General features: G+C 29.9%; 3 protein-coding genes across 4 annotated transcripts in view; all 3 read right to left on the reverse strand.

Annotated features, from left to right (window-relative positions):
* Positions 1-20,271, reverse strand: part of LOC120354954 — a 48,150-nt gene that overhangs the window by 14,163 nt on the left and 13,716 nt on the right. The gene's annotated exons all lie outside the window — the stretch shown is intronic.
* Positions 3,909-9,412, reverse strand: LOC120354539. The gene is made up of 2 exons (XM_039441877.1): positions 8,785-9,412; positions 3,909-5,380 (listed from the first exon to the last, which is right to left on the reverse strand). The coding sequence occupies exon 2, from the start codon at positions 5,211-5,213 to the stop codon at positions 3,909-3,911; it is 1,305 nt and encodes a 434-aa protein (XP_039297811.1). The 5' UTR covers positions 5,214-5,380; positions 8,785-9,412.
* Positions 5,804-20,265, reverse strand: LOC120354540. Its single transcript, XM_039441878.1, has 3 exons — positions 20,124-20,265; positions 9,465-10,034; positions 5,804-5,845 (listed from the first exon to the last, which is right to left on the reverse strand). The coding sequence occupies exons 1-3, from the start codon at positions 20,238-20,240 to the stop codon at positions 5,804-5,806; spliced, it is 729 nt and encodes a 242-aa protein (XP_039297812.1). The 5' UTR covers positions 20,241-20,265.

A 20,271-nucleotide genomic window follows, 5' to 3' on the forward strand; every position in this document is an offset into this window, starting at 1 on the left:
TAGCAAATACATAACAAAAAATACACATCAATGGATTTGCAATGAAAGTGGCTACATTAATTACTTGACTCATTTTTCTTTAAAATTACTTGCTTCGAAGTTATTCGAAAAAAACAAAAATCAAATTGCAAAACCCCTAAATTGTTACATGTATATCATTTTATCGAGAAAACTGAATTAACTAATATTGTAGTCCATAATGCAACGAATCGAATGACATATGATAGAACTCTTTCCGATCAATGGTTATAGAGATAATTGATTTCCCGTGATTACCTGCACTTTACAACTTTGAGGGGGGCTAGAGGTAAAAGCTCCAAGGGGATTTCATTTGGGAGAATGACCCTCTGGGAGGGTTCTATGATGGTGATGGAATGGTTCTAGGGATGGTGAAAGATTCTTAGATTCTGCTTTTTTTAATTTTCGGACCGAAAAAAACCTTTACTGACGGGGCTACTAGAAGAAACAATAACATTCAAACCTATTACTGCCGCATTTTACATTACTGTTAAACCACAACAAACTGGAATTTGTCGGTGAGCCTTTCTAGGTTTGTAACAAATAAATTAAACTCCTGAGGTTGTGATAAAAAACGATACTGAAACACCGTGAATTTATACAGTAGAAATTATTATTGCACGAGAATAAACAATGTGGATTTTAAATAGATTTTCATAGATTTAAGCCATGAATATAAAAGTTGATGTGAAACTGGTTAGTATGTACATTGTATATGAAAATTTATATGAAATACAGTTTACATTCAAATTATATTAAAAATTTCATCATATTTCACAGTAAAAATAAGAAATGTATCTATAACATCTTGAAAGTTGAAGTTGAAAATTTTTTTTATAGGAAATGGAAAACTATTATTGTCTCTTGGTCTCTTCACGTAGCAGAAGAGCAAAGAATAAAGGAATCCTCATTTTTTTAAGGAAAAAAATGAGTCAGATAAAACACGAGACATAATAATAATAATAATAATAATAATAATAATAATATAATAATAATAATAATAATAATAATAATAATAATTTCAATTTATTTCATTTAAAGTTACATAGTATCATATACATACAGTGTTTTTTTGCTCCTCTAGCTTAGAGCTAATTGAGGAGTATTCAAATTTCATACTACATCATAATAGTTACCGTATACATTCTATAAATCTACAAATGAAAATTTTTGTAAAGTGTTCAATAAACTAAATTGAAAGTCTATTATAGTTTCTATCTGGGATTTGATATTAAAGTTCTAATTTCTACCACTTGAATCACAACATTAGTCACTCTATATTCTACTAAATCGGTGATCAACCTTGCAGACATTATTGTCTCTTGCATTTAGGTGGCTTTGAACAGCTGACTAGCTGAACCAACATGCACATCAACAATATTACAATACACACACAGTCATAGAATACAAAAACATAACCTATCCTCCAAAAAAACATTTATTATACTACAAACTGTAATATACACTCTCTTAATCATTTTCAACTGCTTCTAAAGCACTTTTTTGTTTACAATATTAAAATTATTCTTATTTATTTATTCATCCATAGTTTTTTCTTTTCCATTTCCCATTGTACAGTGCAGTTTATTATTGTCTTCTATGTGCAAACTAACCTATCTACTAACTAACCTATTAGAATATTAACAATAATCTTCAACATATCTTTTCATTCAAACAATTCCTATAAAATAATTCTTAAGTTTGGTTTTTATTTCATTTCTTTGTAAATTTTTTTAATTCTGGTGGCAAATCGTTCAACAGGTAAGGGATTCTGTATTTTAATAGGTTCTTACCATAATTATTATTATAACGCTGTGCTCTAAATAGCCTATTTCTCAAACCATGACTTATTTCGTTTATTTCCCTTAATTCATCTTCAAAATAATGTCTGGACAAATCAGTGTATTTTGCGAGAGATTCTGGTGTCATAATACCCAATATTCCAAGCTCGACTCCATTAAATAATGTATTTGCTACTCTTCTAACTACATCATACAACGGCTGTCTCAAATTCACTGGTGCTAAACTATGAATTGTAATACCATAGAATATTATACTTTGAATCATAGAGAAATAGATAATTCTTTTAATATTTATTGGAAAACAGTGGCTAATTCTAGAGCATTTGTATAAAGCAGCTTTCATAATTCGCAGCATCCTATATTGTGTGAATTGAATTTCATGTCTGCATCAAAAACAACTCCTAGATGCTTAATATTCTCACTGAATTCCAAATGCTGACACTGTCACATCAGCTGTGATAAAGTTACAAATTTCCACATGGTCTGTTTTTGTTTCTTAGTTAACCCCATTTCAGTAGCCAACATGATTTGGACCGGTGCTCATCGTGGTTTTGCCGTTCGCGCTTATTATGAGAACAATAAATCTGTGATCGCTACACAACGAGCTTTTCGACGACAGTTCAACATTCCACGCAACAACGCCGTTCCGAATGCAAACACAATTCGGTCATGGATTCGGCAGATGGAGGAAACTGGTAGTACACTGAAAACAAATACACATTGTCGTCGCAAGTCCATTAGAACGCCAGAAAATGTGCAGAGGGTAAGAACAGCATTCGAACAATCACCGGAACGCTCTGCTCGACGACATTCTCTTGCATTGGGGATTTCAGACCGCAGTTTAAGAAGGATTTTACATTTCGATTTAAAGTTTCATCCTTTTAAAATAATGATTGCTCAAGAATTACGCCCAGTAGACTACGCCAACCGACAAAATTTGTGTGAGCAAATGCTTGCTCAAATCCCTCCACATGCAGCTTTTTTTAGTAGTGACGAGGCACATTTTCATCTTAGTGGGTGCGTGAATAAGCAAAATTTTCGCTACTGGGCTGAAGAAAACCCTCGAATTATTCATGAAAGACCTCAACATTCTCCTAAAGTGACGGTGTGGTGTGCCATATCACAATTTGGCGTGGTTGGCCCCTACTTTTTTGAGGAGGAAGAAGTGACCGTGACAGTGAATTCCCAACGTTATGTTTCGATGTTGAGAAACTTTCTGCAACCCAAATTAGAAGAGATGGTTGAAGAACACGGGCTGGCGGATTTGTGGTTCCAACAAGATGGAGCTACTGCTCACACAGCTCGAATTTCACTAGACGTTTTGAGAGAGATGTTTCCGGGACGCCTAGTCTCTTTGAGAGGTGATGTTGGGTGGCCTGCGCGGTCACCAGATCTGAGCATTTGCGACTTTTTTCTTTGGGGATATCTGAAGGAAAGGGTTTTCAAAGGCCGCCCTCACACTCTAGCAATGTTGAAACAGCGGATTATTGACGAAGTGAATGCCATTCCCCGCGATATGTGTGCAAGAGCTGCTGAAAACTTCAGAGATCGCCTTCAACAATGTATTGATGCTAACGGTCGCCATCTTCAGGACATAATTTTCAAAAACTAAGTAATATAAAATGGTATATTGAACCGCTTCAGAAAATAAAAACATGTTTCCATTATATATCCTGAGTCACTTTTTATTACTCCTAAAAAATGCTTAATCGTAGCTGCCGCACCCTGTATATAGCAGGTTGTCATCTGCATACTGCAGCACCTTACTTTTGAAACTGAGACTAGCTAGATCGTTTACATACAGATTAAATAGAACAGGAGACAAAATGCTGCCCTGAATAAGTCCACAGGATTGATTATAATCGGTACTAATATATTCACCTATACTAACATGTATTTTTCTATTTTCAAAATAGTTTTCAAACAAGTTGAATAGCTTTCCACGAATACCTATTCTATTGATTTTTTGTAGCATAATTTTATAATTAACCAAATCATATGCTTTTGTCAAATCTGTTGCAACAGTTATGACAAATTTATTGTCATTTAAAGCTTCAAATATATTTTCTGTTAGTTTTTCTAATAAATCTATTGTTGATTTTTTTGGAATAAACCCATATTGAGCATCATTATTATGTTCTGATTGATCAGGTATTGATTCAATTGCATACAGATGAAATGTTCTAGAATTTTCATAATTACTGAGATTGATCCTATTGGCCTATAAGAACCTACATTTTTCTTTGTTCCATTCTTGAAAATTGGTCTGAGATGTGTTATTTTTAGACGCTGAGGTATTTTTCCTGTTTCAATTATCCTATTAATCAAATGCATCAGGATCAGCTTTAGATAGAAAATGTTATTTATTATATCTTTTGGCCTAATTTTGTCAGGTCCTGCAGATGATCTATTGTTTAGTTTGTTAATGATACTATAAAGTTGATGTTCTTTCATTTTTTTTAAATTCATACTCATCCTATCCCCTATTGTATAGTTACCTTCTTTTAAATGTGGTATTATATCAAAGTGTTGCCCGTTCATTTCTGTTGTAATTTCTTCTATTTTTTCTTTAAAGCTGTTTTTAAATTTCTCTGTTAGGTTCATAATTTGATGATCTTCATTGATATTGAAATTTAACTTAATTGATTCCTTTAGAGACGGCCTATTCTTCTTATTTATAAAATGATTGGTGATTTCCCAAATTTTCTTAGTATTGTTGGAGTTATCATTGAAAGCCCTATAATAGTATTTCCTTTTCTCATTACGAATCATGTCTGTTAACTTATTTCGTATGTTTCTAAACTGATTTCTCAAATCCACATTATGTTTATCTCTTTTAACCATTTGCCATAAATAGTTCTTTCTCTCTATCATCAGCTTAATTCTATCATTGAACCAGGAATTATGTAGTTGCTTAGTTTTTTGTTTAACCTTTATGACACTTTTAGCATATATATTTTCGAACCTCATGACTATATCATTATAAATATCTGATGGTTCTCTTAAGTCTAGAATCGGCCACCAATTTTCAGTTTGAATCAATTCATTTACTCTCCCCGTTAAAATGACACTTTTATATTCATTTTCCATAGTCTGGTGTGTACCATCTGTACATGTTTCTAACAATTTGATCCCTGTCCAGTAATGGTCTGCAATTTTGCTTTCAATCAAAAATGAAATATAAGAGTTGTTAGGATCTAACTTTACATTAACATGATCTAGGCATGATGATACAACTGTGTTACCATATGTTTCCTCTCTAGTTGGCTTTTGTATAGTATTGTATAAACCATAAGAGTAGAGTACACTTATATAATTATTCGAACCATACATATCTGACAGGTAACATATATTTATATCTCCTACCATGATAATATTTTTTTCTTGACTCATTCTTTCTGATGTTAAAAGCCTCTCTAATTCTTCATTAAATAAATTCACATTTTGATTAGGTGGTCTATAAATAGCTATGATTATTATTGTTGTATTTCTATCACAAAACTTAAAAGATATTAATTCAGCAGACACAAAATCTATTTCATTTTTCTCAACTTTAATACCTAATAATAATACTAATACCTATAATAATAATAATAATATAATAATATAATAATAATAATAATAATAATAATAATAATAATAATAATATAATAATATAATAATAATAATAATAATAATAATAATAATAATTTCAATTTATTTCATTTAAAGTTACATAGTATCATATACATACAGTGTTTTTTTGCTCCTCTAGCTTAGAGCTAATTGAGGAGTATTCAAATTTCATACTACATCATAATAGTTACCGTATACATTCTATAAATACTACAAATGAAAATTTTTGTAAAGTGTTCAATAAACTAAATTGAAAGTCTATTATAGTTTCTATCTGGGATTTGATATTAAAGTTCTAATTTCTACCACTTGAATCACAACATTAGTCACTCTATATTCTACTAAATCGGTGATCAACCTTGCAGACATTATTGTCTCTTGCATTTAGGTGGCTTTGAACAGCTGACTAGCTGAACCAACATGCACATCAACAATATTACAATACACACACAGTCATAGAATACAAAAACATAACCTATCCTCCAAAAAAACATTTATTATACTACAAACTGTAATATACACTCTCTTAATCATTTTCAACTGCTTCTAAAGCACTTTTTTGTTTACAATATTAAAATTATTCTTATTTATTTATTCATCCATAGTTTTTTCTTTTCCATTTCCCATTGTACAGTGCAGTTTATTATTGTCTACTATGTGCAAACTAACCTATCTACTAACTAACCTATTAGAATATTAACAATAATCTTCAACATATCTTTTCATTCAAACAATTCCTATAAAATAATTCTTAAGTTTAGTTTTTATTTCATTTCTTTGTAAATTTTTAATTCTGGTGGCAAATCGTTCAACAGGTAAGGGATTCTGTATTTTAATAGGTTCTTACCATAATTATTATTATAACGCTGTGCTCTAAATAGCCTATTTCTCAAACCATAACTTATTTCGTTTATTTCCCTTAATTCATCTTCAAAATAATGTCTGGACAAATCAGTGTATTTTGCGAGAGATTCTGGTGTCATAATACCCAATATTCCAAGCTCGACTCCATTAAATAATGTATTTGCTACTCTTCTAACTACATCATACAACGGCTGTCTCAAATACACTGGTGCTAAACTATGAATTGTAATACCATAGAATATTATACTTTGAATCATAGAGAAATAGATAATTCTTTTAATATTTATTGGAAAACAGTGGCTAATTCTAGAGCATTTGTATAAAGCAGCTTTCATAATTCGCAGCATCCTATTATTGTGTGAATTGAATTTCATGTCTGCATCAAAAACAACTCCTAGATGCTTAATATTCTCACTGAATTCCAAATGCTGACACCTGCATGTGTTTCTCAAATTATTATATCTTAGACATTCTGCTTTATGGCAAATTAATTTATAATTGTACAAACCTACGTTAATTCTAGGATTTCTAAATATAATTACCTTTGTTTTCTGTGAATTTATCTTGATACCGTTGTTGAAAAAATATTTATTAGCCAAATTGAGATCCTCTTGCATGTATCTTATGCCCATTATTAGATCAGTGTGTGTCATATATAGCAGGTTGTCATCTGCATACTGCAGCACCTTACTTTTGAAACTGAGACTAGCTAGATCGTTTACATACAGATTAAATAGAACAGGAGACAAAATGCTGCCCTGAATAAGTCCACAGGATTGATTATAATCGGTACTAATATATTCACCTATACTAACATGTATTTTTCTATTTTCAAAATAGTTTTCAAACAAGTTGAATAGCTTTCCACGAATACCTATTCTATTGATTTTTTGTAGCATAATTTTATAATTAACCAAATCATATGCTTTTGTCAAATCTGTTGCAACAGTTATGACAAATTTATTGTCATTTAAAGCTTCAAATATATTTTCTGTTAGTTTTTCTAATAAATCTATTGTTGATTTTTTTGGAATAAACCCATATTGAGCATCATTTATTATGTTCTGATTGATCAGGTATTGATTCAATTGCATACAGATGAAATGTTCTAGAATTTTCATAATTACTGAGATTGATCCTATTGGCCTATAAGAACCTACATTTTTCTTTGTTCCATTCTTGAAAATTGGTCTGAGATGTGTTATTTTTAGACGCTGAGGTATTTTTCCTGTTTCAATTATCCTATTAATCAAATGCATCAGGATCAGCTTTAGATAGAAAATGTTATTTATTATATCTTTTGGCCTAATTTTGTCAGGTCCTGCAGATGATCTATTGTTTAGTTTGTTAATGATACTATAAAGTTGATGTTCTTTCATTTTTTTAAAATTCATACTCATCCTATCCCCTATTGTATAGTTACCTTCTTTTAAATGTGGTATTATATCAAAGTGTTGCCCGTTCATTTCTGTTGTAATTTCTTCTATTTTTTCTTTAAAGCTGTTTTTAAATTTCTCTGTTAGGTTCATAATTTGATGATCTTCATTGATATTGAAATTTAACTTAATTGATTCCTTTAGAGACGGCCTATTCTTCTTATTTATAAAATGATTGATGATTTCCCAAATTTTCTTAGTATTGTTGGAGTTATCATTGAAAGCCCTATAATAGTATTTCCTTTTCTCATTACGAATCATGTCTGTTAACTTATTTCGTATGTTTCTAAACTGATTTCTCAAATCCACATTATGTTTATCTCTTTTAACCATTTGCCATAAATAGTTCTTTCTCTCTATCATCAGCTTAATTCTATCATTGAACCAGGAATTATGTAGTTGCTTAGTTTTTTGTTTAACCTTTATGACACTTTTAGCATATATATTTTCGAACCTCATGACTATATCATTATAAATATCTGATGGTTCTCTTAAGTCTAGAATCGGCCACCAATTTTCAGTTTGAATCAATTCATTTACTCTCCCCGTTAAAATGACACTTTTATATTCATTTTCCATAGTCTGGTGTGTACCATCTGTACATGTTTCTAACAATTTGATCCCTGTCCAGTAATGGTCTGCAATTTTGCTTTCAATCAAAAATGAAATATAAGAGTTGTTAGGATCTAACTTTACATTAACATGATCTAGGCATGATGATACAACTGTGTTACCATATGTTTCCTCTCTAGTTGGCTTTTGTATAGTATTGTATAAACCATAAGAGTAGAGTACACTTATATAATTATTCGAACCATACATATCTGACAGGTAACATATATTTATATCTCCTACCATGATAATATTTTTTTCTTGACTCATTCTTTCTGATGTTAAAAGCCTCTCTAATTCTTCATTAAATAAATTCACATTTTGATTAGGTGGTCTATAAATAGCTATGATTATTATTGTCGTATTTCTATCACAAAACTTAAAAGATATTAATTCAGCAGACACAAAATCTATTTCATTTTTCTCAACTTTAATACCTGCTTTGTAAAAAATTCCCAATCCACCTCCCCCTCTCCCATCGGACCTACATTTAAATAGACTTGTAAAACCCTGAATTCCATACAAATTTGTTTCTTCACTATTAATATTAATTTCGCTAAGCACAAGAATATCTATTTCATTGATTATACTGTTAGTTTCTGCTCTCAATGTATCCCAATTTTTTCTGAGTGATCTAATATTGGTGCATAAAATATTTAGTTCATTCACTGTCTTGTTCTTCTTCAAAAATTCTTTGGACTGATCCAAGTCTTGAAATACTCTGAAATCCCTGTCGTTATTTAAATCTTCTTCATTTAATTGAAAAATTTTGATTTCTAGAAAGTTTTATGGTTATATTTTTATTTATACCTATAATATTACTGTTTGGTAGATTTATTAGGGAGAAAAGATAGTAACTTACCTTATTGAGCTACTAATTAAATTGTAAATGTAATATCCTGGCCTTGAGAACTTTTAATTATCTTTATATTATTTTTTCTAAATCTTCAAACCTTATTATTTTTATTGCTCTAGCTGTCTCATCTTTTTTAATCATTATTCTGTCCCCATTCATCCACAGAAATTTGTATTTCTTTGTGATTTTCATTTCCTTCACTTTTTTGAATAGATTGTTGAAATAGGGGGTAAGATGGTCATTGAAGTGAATTGATTTGACTGTCTTGGTCTCGTTGAACATGGACGTGGTAGGTCTAATCGCCCTGGCCTTTTTAACTATCATATCCCTCACTGATCGAGAGCTCAGCTGTAGGATAGTTGGGCTTTCTGCATTCTTCGACGGCAGGCGATGAGTAGTTATGTCTTCTCTTCTCAGTTCAATATCCATCTTCTTCATAAGCGTGAGTATTTTCTCTTTCAGATCCTCATTCCTCGAAAACGGAATACTGGATATGATGATGTTTCTGCTTCTTCCATACTGTCGCTCACATTCCAAGTCCACTCTTAAGTCATCAATATCGCTTTTTAAGATTTCTGTCTTCTTTTTAAGGTTTTTTATTTCTTCTAAAACCCCCCCAATTTTCTCTTCAATTCCGGTGAACAGCTTCTTCATTTCCTCCATTTTTTTCACCATCACTGCTTCATGGTCACTGAGCATCTTCTCCACTAGGCGTTTCAGCATCAAATGTGTCCCATCGGTGAGTTCTTCTTCAGTACTGTTTTTCCTTGGTCTTGCTGCACCCCTACATTGAGGACACTCCCATTCTGCTTTTTTTTGGGCACTTTTCGCCTTTATAATAATAATAATAATAATAATAATAATAATAATAATAATAATAATAATAATAATAATAATAATAATAATAATAATAATAATAATAATAATAAAATAATAATAATAATAATAATAATTTCAATTTCAATTTTTTTCAATTTCAATTTATTTATTTCATTTAAAGTTACATAGTATCATATACATACAGTGTTTTTTTTGCTCCTCTAGCTTAGAGCTAATTGAGGAGTATTCAAATTTCATACTACATCATAATAGTTACCGTATACATTCTATAAATACTACAAATGAAAATTTTTGTAAAGTGTTCAATAGACTAAATTGAAAGTCTATTATAGTTTCTATCTGGGATTTGATATTAAAGTTCTAATTTCTACCACTTGAATCACAACATTAGTCACTCTATATTCTACTAAATCGGTGATCAACCTTGCAGACATTATTGTCTCTTGCATTTAGGTGGCTTTGAACAGCTGACTAGCTGAACCAACATGCACATCAACAATATTACAATACACACACAGTCATAGAATACAAAAACATAACCTATCCTCCAAAAAAACATTTATTATACTACAAACTGTAATATACACTCTCTTAATAATTTTCAACTGCTTCTAAAGCACTTTTTTGTTTACAATATTAAAATTATTCTTATTTATATATTCATCCATAAATTTTTCTTTTCCATTTCCCATTGTACAGTGCAGTTTATTATTGTCTACTATGTGCAAACTAACCTATCTACTAACTAACCTATTAGAATATTAACAATAATCTTCAACATATCTTTTCATTCAAACAATTCCTATAAAATAATTCTTAAGTTTAGTTTTTAATTCATTTCTTTGTAAATTTTTTAATTCTGGTGGCAAATCGTTCAACAGGTAAGGGATTCTGTATTTTAATAGGTTCTTACCATAATTATTATTATAACGCTGTGCTCTAAATAGCCTATTTCTCAAACCATAACTTATTTCGTTTATTTCCCTTAATTCATCTTCAAAATAATGTCTGGACAAATCAGTGTATTTTGCGAGAGATTCTGGTGTCATAATACCCAATATTCCAAGCTCGACTCCATTAAATAATGTATTTGCTACTCTTCTAACTACATCATACAACGGCTGTCTCAAATACACTGGTGCTAAACTATGAATTGTAATACCATAGAATATTATACTTTGAATCATAGAGAAATAGATAATTCTTTTAATATTTATTGGAAAACAGTGGCTAATTCTAGAGCATTTGTATAAAGCAGCTTTCATAATTCGCAGCATCCTATTATTGTGTGAATTGAATTTCATGTCTGCATCAAAAACAACTCCTAGATGCTTAATATTCTCACTGAATTCCAAATGCTGACACCTGCATGTGTTTCTCAAATTATTATATCTTAGACATAATAATAATAATATAATAATAATAATACTAATAATAATAATAATAATAATATAATAATAATAATAATATAATAATAATATAATAATAATAATAATAATAATAAAATAATAATAATAATAATAATAATAATAATAATTTCAATTTCAATTTCAATTTCAATTTATTTCATTTAAAGTTACATAGTATCATATACATACAGTGTTTTTTTGCTCCTCTAGCTTAGAGCTAATTGAGGAGTATTCAAATTTCATACTACATCATAATAGTTACCATATACATTCTATAAATACTACAAATGAAAATTTTTGTAAAGTGTTCAATAAACTAAATTGAAAGTCTATTATAGTTTCTATCTGGGATTTGATATTAAAGTTCTAATTTCTACCACTTGAATCACAACATTAGTCACTCTATATTCTACTAAATCGGTGATCAACCTTGCAGACATTATTGTCTCTTGCATTTAGGTGGCTTTGAACAGCTGACTAGCTGAACCAACATGCACATCAACAATATTACAATACACACACAGTCATAGAATACAAAAACATAACCTATCCTCCAAAAAAACATTTATTATACTACAAACTGTAATATACACTCTCTTAATCATTTTCACTGCTTCTAAAGCACTTTTTTGTTTACAATATTAAAATCATTCTTATTTATTTATTCATCCATAGTTTTTTTCTTTTCCATTTCCCATTGTACAGTGCAGTTTATTATTGCCTACTATGTGCAAACTAACCTATCTACTAACTAACCTATTAGAATATTATCAATAATCTTCAACATATCTTTTCATTCAAACAATTCCTATAAAATAATTCTTAAGTTTAGTTTTTATTTCATTTCTTTGTAAATTTTTTAATTCTGGTGGCAAATCGTTCAACAGGTAAGGGATTCTGTATTTTAATAGGTTCTTACCATAATTATTATTATAACGCTGTGCTCTAAATAGCCTATTTCTCAAACCATAACTTATTTCGTTTATTTCCCTTAATTCATCTTCAAAATAATGTCTGGACAAATCAGTGTATTTTGCGAGAGATTCTGGTGTCATAATACCCAATATTCCAAGCTCGACTCCATTAAATAATGTATTTGCTACTCTTCTAACTACATCATACAACGGCTGTCTCAAATACACTGGTGCTAAACTATGAATTGTAATACCATAGAATATTATACTTTGAATCATAGAGAAATAGATAATTCTTTTAATATTTATTGGAAAACAGTGGCTAATTCTAGAGCATTTGTATAAAGCAGCTTTCATAATTCGCAGCATCCTATTATTGTGTGAATTGAATTTCATGTCTGCATCAAAAACAACTCCTAGATGCTTAATATTCTCACTGAATTCCAAATGCTGACACCTGCATGTGTTTCTCAAATTATTATATCTTAGACATTCTGCTTTATGGCAAATTAATTTATAATTGTACAAACCTACGTTAATTCTAGGATTTCTAAATATAATTACCTTTGTTTTCTGTGAATTTATCTTGATACCGTTGTTGAAAAAATATTTATTAGCCAAATTGAGATCCTCTTGCATGTATCTTATGCCCATTATTAGATCAGTGTGTGTCATATATAGCAGGTTGTCATCTGCATACTGCAGCACCTTACTTTTGAAACTGAGACTAGCTAGATCGTTTACATACAGATTAAATAGAACAGGAGACAAAATGCTGCCCTGAATAAGTCCACAGGATTGATTATAATCGGTACTAATATATTCACCTATACTAACATGTATTTTTCTATTTTCAAAATAGTTTTCAAACAAGTTGAATAGCTTTCCACGAATACCTATTCTATTGATTTTTTGTAACATAATTTCATAATTAACCAAATCATATGCTTTTGTCAAATCTGTTGCAACAGTTATGACAAATTTATTGTCATTTAAAGCTTCAAATATATTTTCTGTTAGTTTTTCTAATAAATCTATTGTTGATTTTTTTGGAATAAACCCATATTGAGCATTATTTATTATGTTCTGATTGATCAGGTATTGATTCAATTGCATACAGATGAAATGTTCTAGAATTTTCATAATTACTGAGATTGATCCTATTGGCCTATAAGAACCTACATTTTTCTTTGCTCCATTCTTGAAAATTGGTCTGAGATGTGTTATTTTTAGACGCTGAGGTATTTTTCCTGTTTCAATTATCCTATTAATCAAATGCATCAGGATCAGCTTTAGATAGAAAATGTTATTTATGATATCTTTTGGCCTAATTTTGTCAGGTCCTGCAGATGATCTATTGTTTAGTTTGTTAATGATACTATAAAGTTGATGTTCTTTCATTTTTTTAAAATTCATACTCATCCTATCCCCTATTGTATAGTTACCTTCTTTTAAATGTGGTATTATATCAAAGTGTTGCCCGTTCATTTCTGTTGTAATTTCTTCTATTTTTTCTTTAAAGCTGTTTTTAAATTTCTCTGTTAGGTTCATAATTTGATGATCTTCATTGATATTGAAATTTAACTTAATTGATTCCTTTAGAGACGGCCTATTCTTCTTATTTATAAAATGATTGATGATTTCCCAAATTTTCTTAGTATTGTTGGAGTTATCATTGAAAGCCCTATAATAATATTTCCTTTTCTCATTACGAATCATGTCTGTTAACTTATTTCGTATGTTTCTAAACTGATTTCTCAAATCCACATTATGTTTATCTCTTTTAACCATTTGCCATAAATAGTTCTTTCTCTCTATCATCAGCTTAATTCTATCATTGAACCAGGAATTATGTAGTTGCTTAGTTTTTTGTTTAACCTTTATGACACTTTTAGCATATATATTTTCGAACCTCTGAACTATATCATTATAAATATCTGATGGTTCTCTTAAGTCTAGAATCGGCCACCAATTTTCAGTTTGAATCAATTCATTTACTCTCCCCGTTAAAATGACACTTTTATATTCATTTTCCATAGTCTGGTGTGTACCATCTGTACATGTTTCTAACAATTTGATCCCTGTCCAGTAATGGTCTGCAATTTTGCTTTCAATCAAAAATGAAATATAAGAGTTGTTAGGATCTAACTTTACATTAACATGATCTAGGCATGATGATACAACTGTGTTACCATATGTTTCCTCTCTAGTTGGCTTTTGTATAGTATTGTATAAACCATAAGAGTAGAGTACACTTATATAATTATTCGAACCATACATATCTGACAGGTAACATATATTTATATCTCCTACCATGATAATATTTTTTTCTTGACTCATTCTTTCTGATGTTAAAAGCCTCTCTAATTCTTCATTAAATAAATTCACATTTTGATTAGGTGGTCTATAAATAGCTATGATTATTATTGTCGTATTTCTATCACAAAACTTAAAAGATATTAATTCAGCAGAAACAAAATCTATTTCATTTTTCTCAACTTTAATACCTGCTTTGTAAAAAATTCCCAATCCACCTCCCCCTCTCCCATCGGACCTACATTTAAATAGACTTGTAAAACCCTGAATTCCATACAAATTTGTTTCTTCACTATTAATATTAATTTCGCTAAGCACAAGAATATCTATTTCATTGATTATACTGTTAGTTTCTGCTCTCAATGTATCCCAATTTTTTCTAAGTGATCTAATATTGGTGCATAGAATATTTAGTTCCTTCACTGTCTTGTTCTTCTTCAAAAATTCTTTGGACTGATCCAAGTCTTGAAATACTCTGAAATCCCTGTCGTTATTTAAATCTTCTTCATTTAATTGAAAAATTTTGATTTCTAGAAAGTTTTATGGTTATATTTTTATTTATACCTATAATATTATTGTTTGGTAGATTTATTAGGGAGAAAAGATAGTAACTTAACCTTATTGAGCTACTAATTAAATTGTAAATGTAATATCCTGGCCTTGAGAACTTTTAATTATCTTTATATTATTTTTTCTAAATCTTCAAACCTTATTATTTTTATTGCTCTAGCTGTCTCATCTTTTTTAATCATTATTCTGTCCCCATTCATCCACAGAAATTTGTATTTCTTTGTGATTTTCATTTCCATTTTCATTATAATAATAATAATAATATAATAATAATAATATAATAATAATAATAAATAATAATAATAATAATAATATTTTTTTTTTTTTTTTCAATTTCAGTTTCAATTTATTTCATTTAAAGTTACATAGTATCATTTACATACAGTGTTTTTTTGCTCCTCTAGCTTAGAGCTAATTGAGGAGTATTCAAATTTCATACTACATCATAATAGTTACCGTATACATTCTATAAATACTACAAATGAAAATTTTTGTAAAGTGTTCAATAAACTAAATTGAAAGTCTATTATAGTTTCTATCTGGGATTTGATATTAAAGTTCTAATTTCTACCACTTGAATCACAACATTAGTCACTCTATATTCTACTAAATCGGTGATCAACCTTGCAGACATTATTGTCTCTTGCATTTAGGTGGCTTTGAACAGCTGACTAGCTGAACCAACATGCACATCAACAATATTACAATACACACACAGTCATAGAATACAAAAACATAACCTATCCTCCAAAAAAACATTTATTATACTACAAACTGTAATATACACTCTCTTAATCATTTTCAACTGCTTCTAAAGCACTTTTTTGTTTACAATATTAAAATTATTCTTATTTATTTATTCATCCATAGTTTTTTCTTTTCCATTTCCCATTGTACAGTGCAGTTTATTATTGTCTACTATGTGCAAACTAACCTATCTACTAACTAACCTATTAGAATATTAACAATAATCTTCAACATATCTTTTCATTCAAACAATTCCTATAAAATAATTCTTAAGTTTAGTTTTTATTTCATTTCTTTGTAAATTTTTCAATTCTGGTGGCAAATCGTTCAACAGGTAAGGGATTCTGTATTTTAATAGGTTCTTACCATAATTATTATTATAACGCTGTGCTCTAAATAGCCTATTTCTCAAACCATAACTTATTTCGTTTATTTCCCTTAATTCATCTTCAAAATAATGTCTGGACAAATCAGTGTATTTTGCGAGAGATTCTGGTGTCATAATACCCAATATTCCAAGCTCGACTCCATTAAATAATGTATTTGCTACTCTTCTAACTACATCATACAACGGCTGTCTCAAATACACTGGTGCTAAACTATGAATTGTAATACCATAGAATATTATACTTTGAATCATAGAGAAATAGATAATTCTTTTAATATTTATTGGAAAACAGTGGCTAATTCTAGAGCATTTGTATAAAGCAGCTTTCATAATTCGCAGCATCCTATTATTGTGTGAATTGAATTTCATGTCTGCATCAAAAACAACTCCTAGATGCTTAATATTCTCACTGAATTCCAAATGCTGACACCCGCATGTGTTTCTCAAATTATTATATCTTAGACATTCTGCTTTATGGCAAATTAATTTATAATTGTACAAACCTACGTTAATTCTAGGATTTCTAAATATAATTACCTTTGTTTTCTGTGAATTTATCTTGATACCGTTGTTGAAAAAATATTTATTAGCCAAATTGAGATCCTCTTGCATGTATCTTATGCCCATTATTAGATCAGTGTGTGTCATATATAGCAGGTTGTCATCCGCATACTGCAGCACCTTACTTTTGAAACTGAGACTAGCTAGATCGTTTACATACAGATTAAATAGAACAGGAGACAAAATGCTGCCCTGAATAAGTCCACAGGATTGATTATAATCGGTACTAATATATTCACCTATACTAACATGTATTTTTCTATTTTCAAAATAGTTTTCAAACAAGTTGAATAGCTTTCCACGAATACCTATTCTATTGATTTTTTGTAACATAATTTCATAATTAACCAAATCATATGCTTTTGTCAAATCTGTTGCAACAGTTATGACAAATTTATTGTCATTTAAAGCTTCAAATATATTTTCTGTTAGTTTTTCTAATAAATCTATTGTTGATTTTTTTGGAATAAACCCATATTGAGCATTATTTATTATGTTCTGATTGATCAGGTATTGATTCAATTGCATACAGATGAAATGTTCTAGAATTTTCATAATTACTGAGATTGATCCTATTGGCCTATAAGAACCTACATTTTTCTTTGCTCCATTCTTGAAAATTGGTCTGAGATGTGTTATTTTTAGACGCTGAGGTATTTTTCCTGTTTCAATTATCCTATTAATCAAATGCATCAGGATCAGCTTTAGATAGAAAATGTTATTTATGATATCTTTTGGCCTAATTTTGTCAGGTCCTGCAGATGATCTATTGTTTAGTTTGTTAATGATACTATAAAGTTGATGTTCTTTCATTTTTTTAAAATTCATACTCATCCTATCCCCTATTGTATAGTTACCTTCTTTTAAATGTGGTATTATATCAAAGTGTTGCCCGTTCATTTCTGTTGTAATTTCTTCTATTTTTTCTTTAAAGCTGTTTTTAAATTTCTCTGTTAGGTTCATAATTTGATGATCTTCATTGATATTGAAATTTAACTTAATTGATTCCTTTAGAGACGGCCTATTCTTCTTATTTATAAAATGATTGATGATTTCCCAAATTTTCTTAGTATTGTTGGAGTTATCATTGAAAGCCCTATAATAATATTTCCTTTTCTCATTACGAATCATGTCTGTTAACTTATTTCGTATGTTTCTAAACTGATTTCTCAAATCCACATTATGTTTATCTCTTTTAACCATTTGCCATAAATAGTTCTTTCTCTCTATCATCAGCTTAATTCTATCATTGAACCAGGAATTATGTAGTTGCTTAGTTTTTTGTTTAACCTTTATGACACTTTTAGCATATATATTTTCGAACCTCTGAACTATATCATTATAAATATCTGATGGTTCTCTTAAGTCTAGAATCGGCCACCAATTTTCAGTTTGAATCAATTCATTTACTCTCCCCGTTAAAATGACACTTTTATATTCATTTTCCATAGTCTGGTGTGTACCATCTGTACATGTTTCTAACAATTTAATCCCTGTCCAGTAATGGTCTGCAATTTTGCTTTCAATCAAAAATGAAATATAAGAGTTGTTAGGATCTAACTTTACATTAACATGATCTAGGCATGATGATACAACTGTGTTACCATATGTTTCCTCTCTAGTTGGCTTTTGTATAGTATTGTATAAACCATAAGAGTAGAGTACACTTATATAATTATTCGAACCATACATATCTGACAGGTAACATATATTTATATCTCCTACCATGATAATATTTTTTTCTTGACTCATTCTTTCTGATGTTAAAAGCCTCTCTAATTCTTCATTAAATAAATTCACATTTTGATTAGGTGGTCTATAAATAGCTATGATTATTATTGTCGTATTTCTATCACAAAACTTAAAAGATATTAATTCAGCAGAAACAAAATCTATTTCATTTTTCTCAACTTTAATACCTGCTTTGTAAAAAATTCCCAATCCACCTCCCCCTCTCCCATCGGACCTACATTTAAATAGACTTGTAAAACCCTGAATTCCATACAAATTTGTTTCTTCACTATTAATATTAATTTCGCTAAGCACAAGAATATCTATTTCATTGATTATACTGTTAGTTTCTGCTCTCAATGTATCCCAATTTTTTCTGAGTGATCTAATATTGGTGCATAAAATATTTAGTTCATTCACTGTCTTGTTCTTCTTCAAAAATTCTTTGGACTGATCCAAGTCTTGAAATACTCTGAAATCCCTGTCGTTATTTAAATCTTCTTCATTTAATTGAAAAATTTTGATTTCTAGAAAGTTTTATGGTTATATTTTTATTTATACCTATAATATTATTGTTTGGTAGATTTATTAGGGAGAAAAGATAGTAACTTAACCTTATTGAGCTACTAATTAAATTGTAAATGTAATATCCTGGCCTTGAGAACTTTTAATTACCGTATCTTTATATTATTTTTTCTAAATCTTCAAACCTTATTATTTTTATTGCTCTAGCTGTCTCATCTTTTTTAATCATTATTCTGTCCCCATTCATCCACAGAAATTTGTATTTCTTTGTGATTTTCATTTCCTTCACTTTTTTGAATAAATTGTTGAAATAGGGGGTAAGATGGTCATTGAAGTAAATTGATTTGACTGTCTTGGTCTCGTTGAACATGGACGTGGTAGGTCTAATCGCCCTGGCCTTTTTAACTATCATATCCCTCACTGATCGAGAGCTCAGCTGTAGGATAGTTGGGCTTTCTGCATTCTTCGACGGCAGGCGATGAGTAGTTATGTCTTCTCTTCTCAGTTCAATATCCATCTTCTTCATAAGCGTGAGTATTTTCTCTTTCAGATCCTCATTCCTCGAAAACGGAATACTGGATATGATGATGTTTCTGCTTCTTCCATACTGTCGCTCACATTCCAAGTCCACTCTTAAGTCATCAATATCGCTTTTTAAGATTTCTGTCTTCTTTTTAAGGTTTTTTATTTCTTCTAAAACCCCCCCAATTTTCTCTTCAATTCCGGTGAACAGCTTCTTCATTTCCTCCATTTTTTTCACCATCACTGCTTCATGGTCACTGAGCATCTTCTCCACTAGGCGTTTCAGCATCAAATGTGTCCCATCGGTGAGTTCTTCTTCAGTACTGTTTTTCCTTGGTCTTGCTGCACCCCTACATTGAGGACACTCCCATTCTGCTTTTTTTTGGGCACTTTTCGCCTTCCATGTTGACTTAGATACCCCCGAACAGTGAAAGTGATATTCCAATTGACACTTACCACAAGCCACACAATCGTTATCAATCGGCAAAGCCTTATCGCAGACTGAACAATCCATATTTAATCTATTGATAATATTTCACTGAATA

Source organism: Nilaparvata lugens, chromosome X (assembly GCF_014356525.2).
Source record: "Nilaparvata lugens isolate BPH chromosome X, ASM1435652v1, whole genome shotgun sequence".
In the NCBI taxonomy this organism is placed as follows: Eukaryota; Metazoa; Arthropoda; class Insecta; order Hemiptera; family Delphacidae; genus Nilaparvata; species Nilaparvata lugens.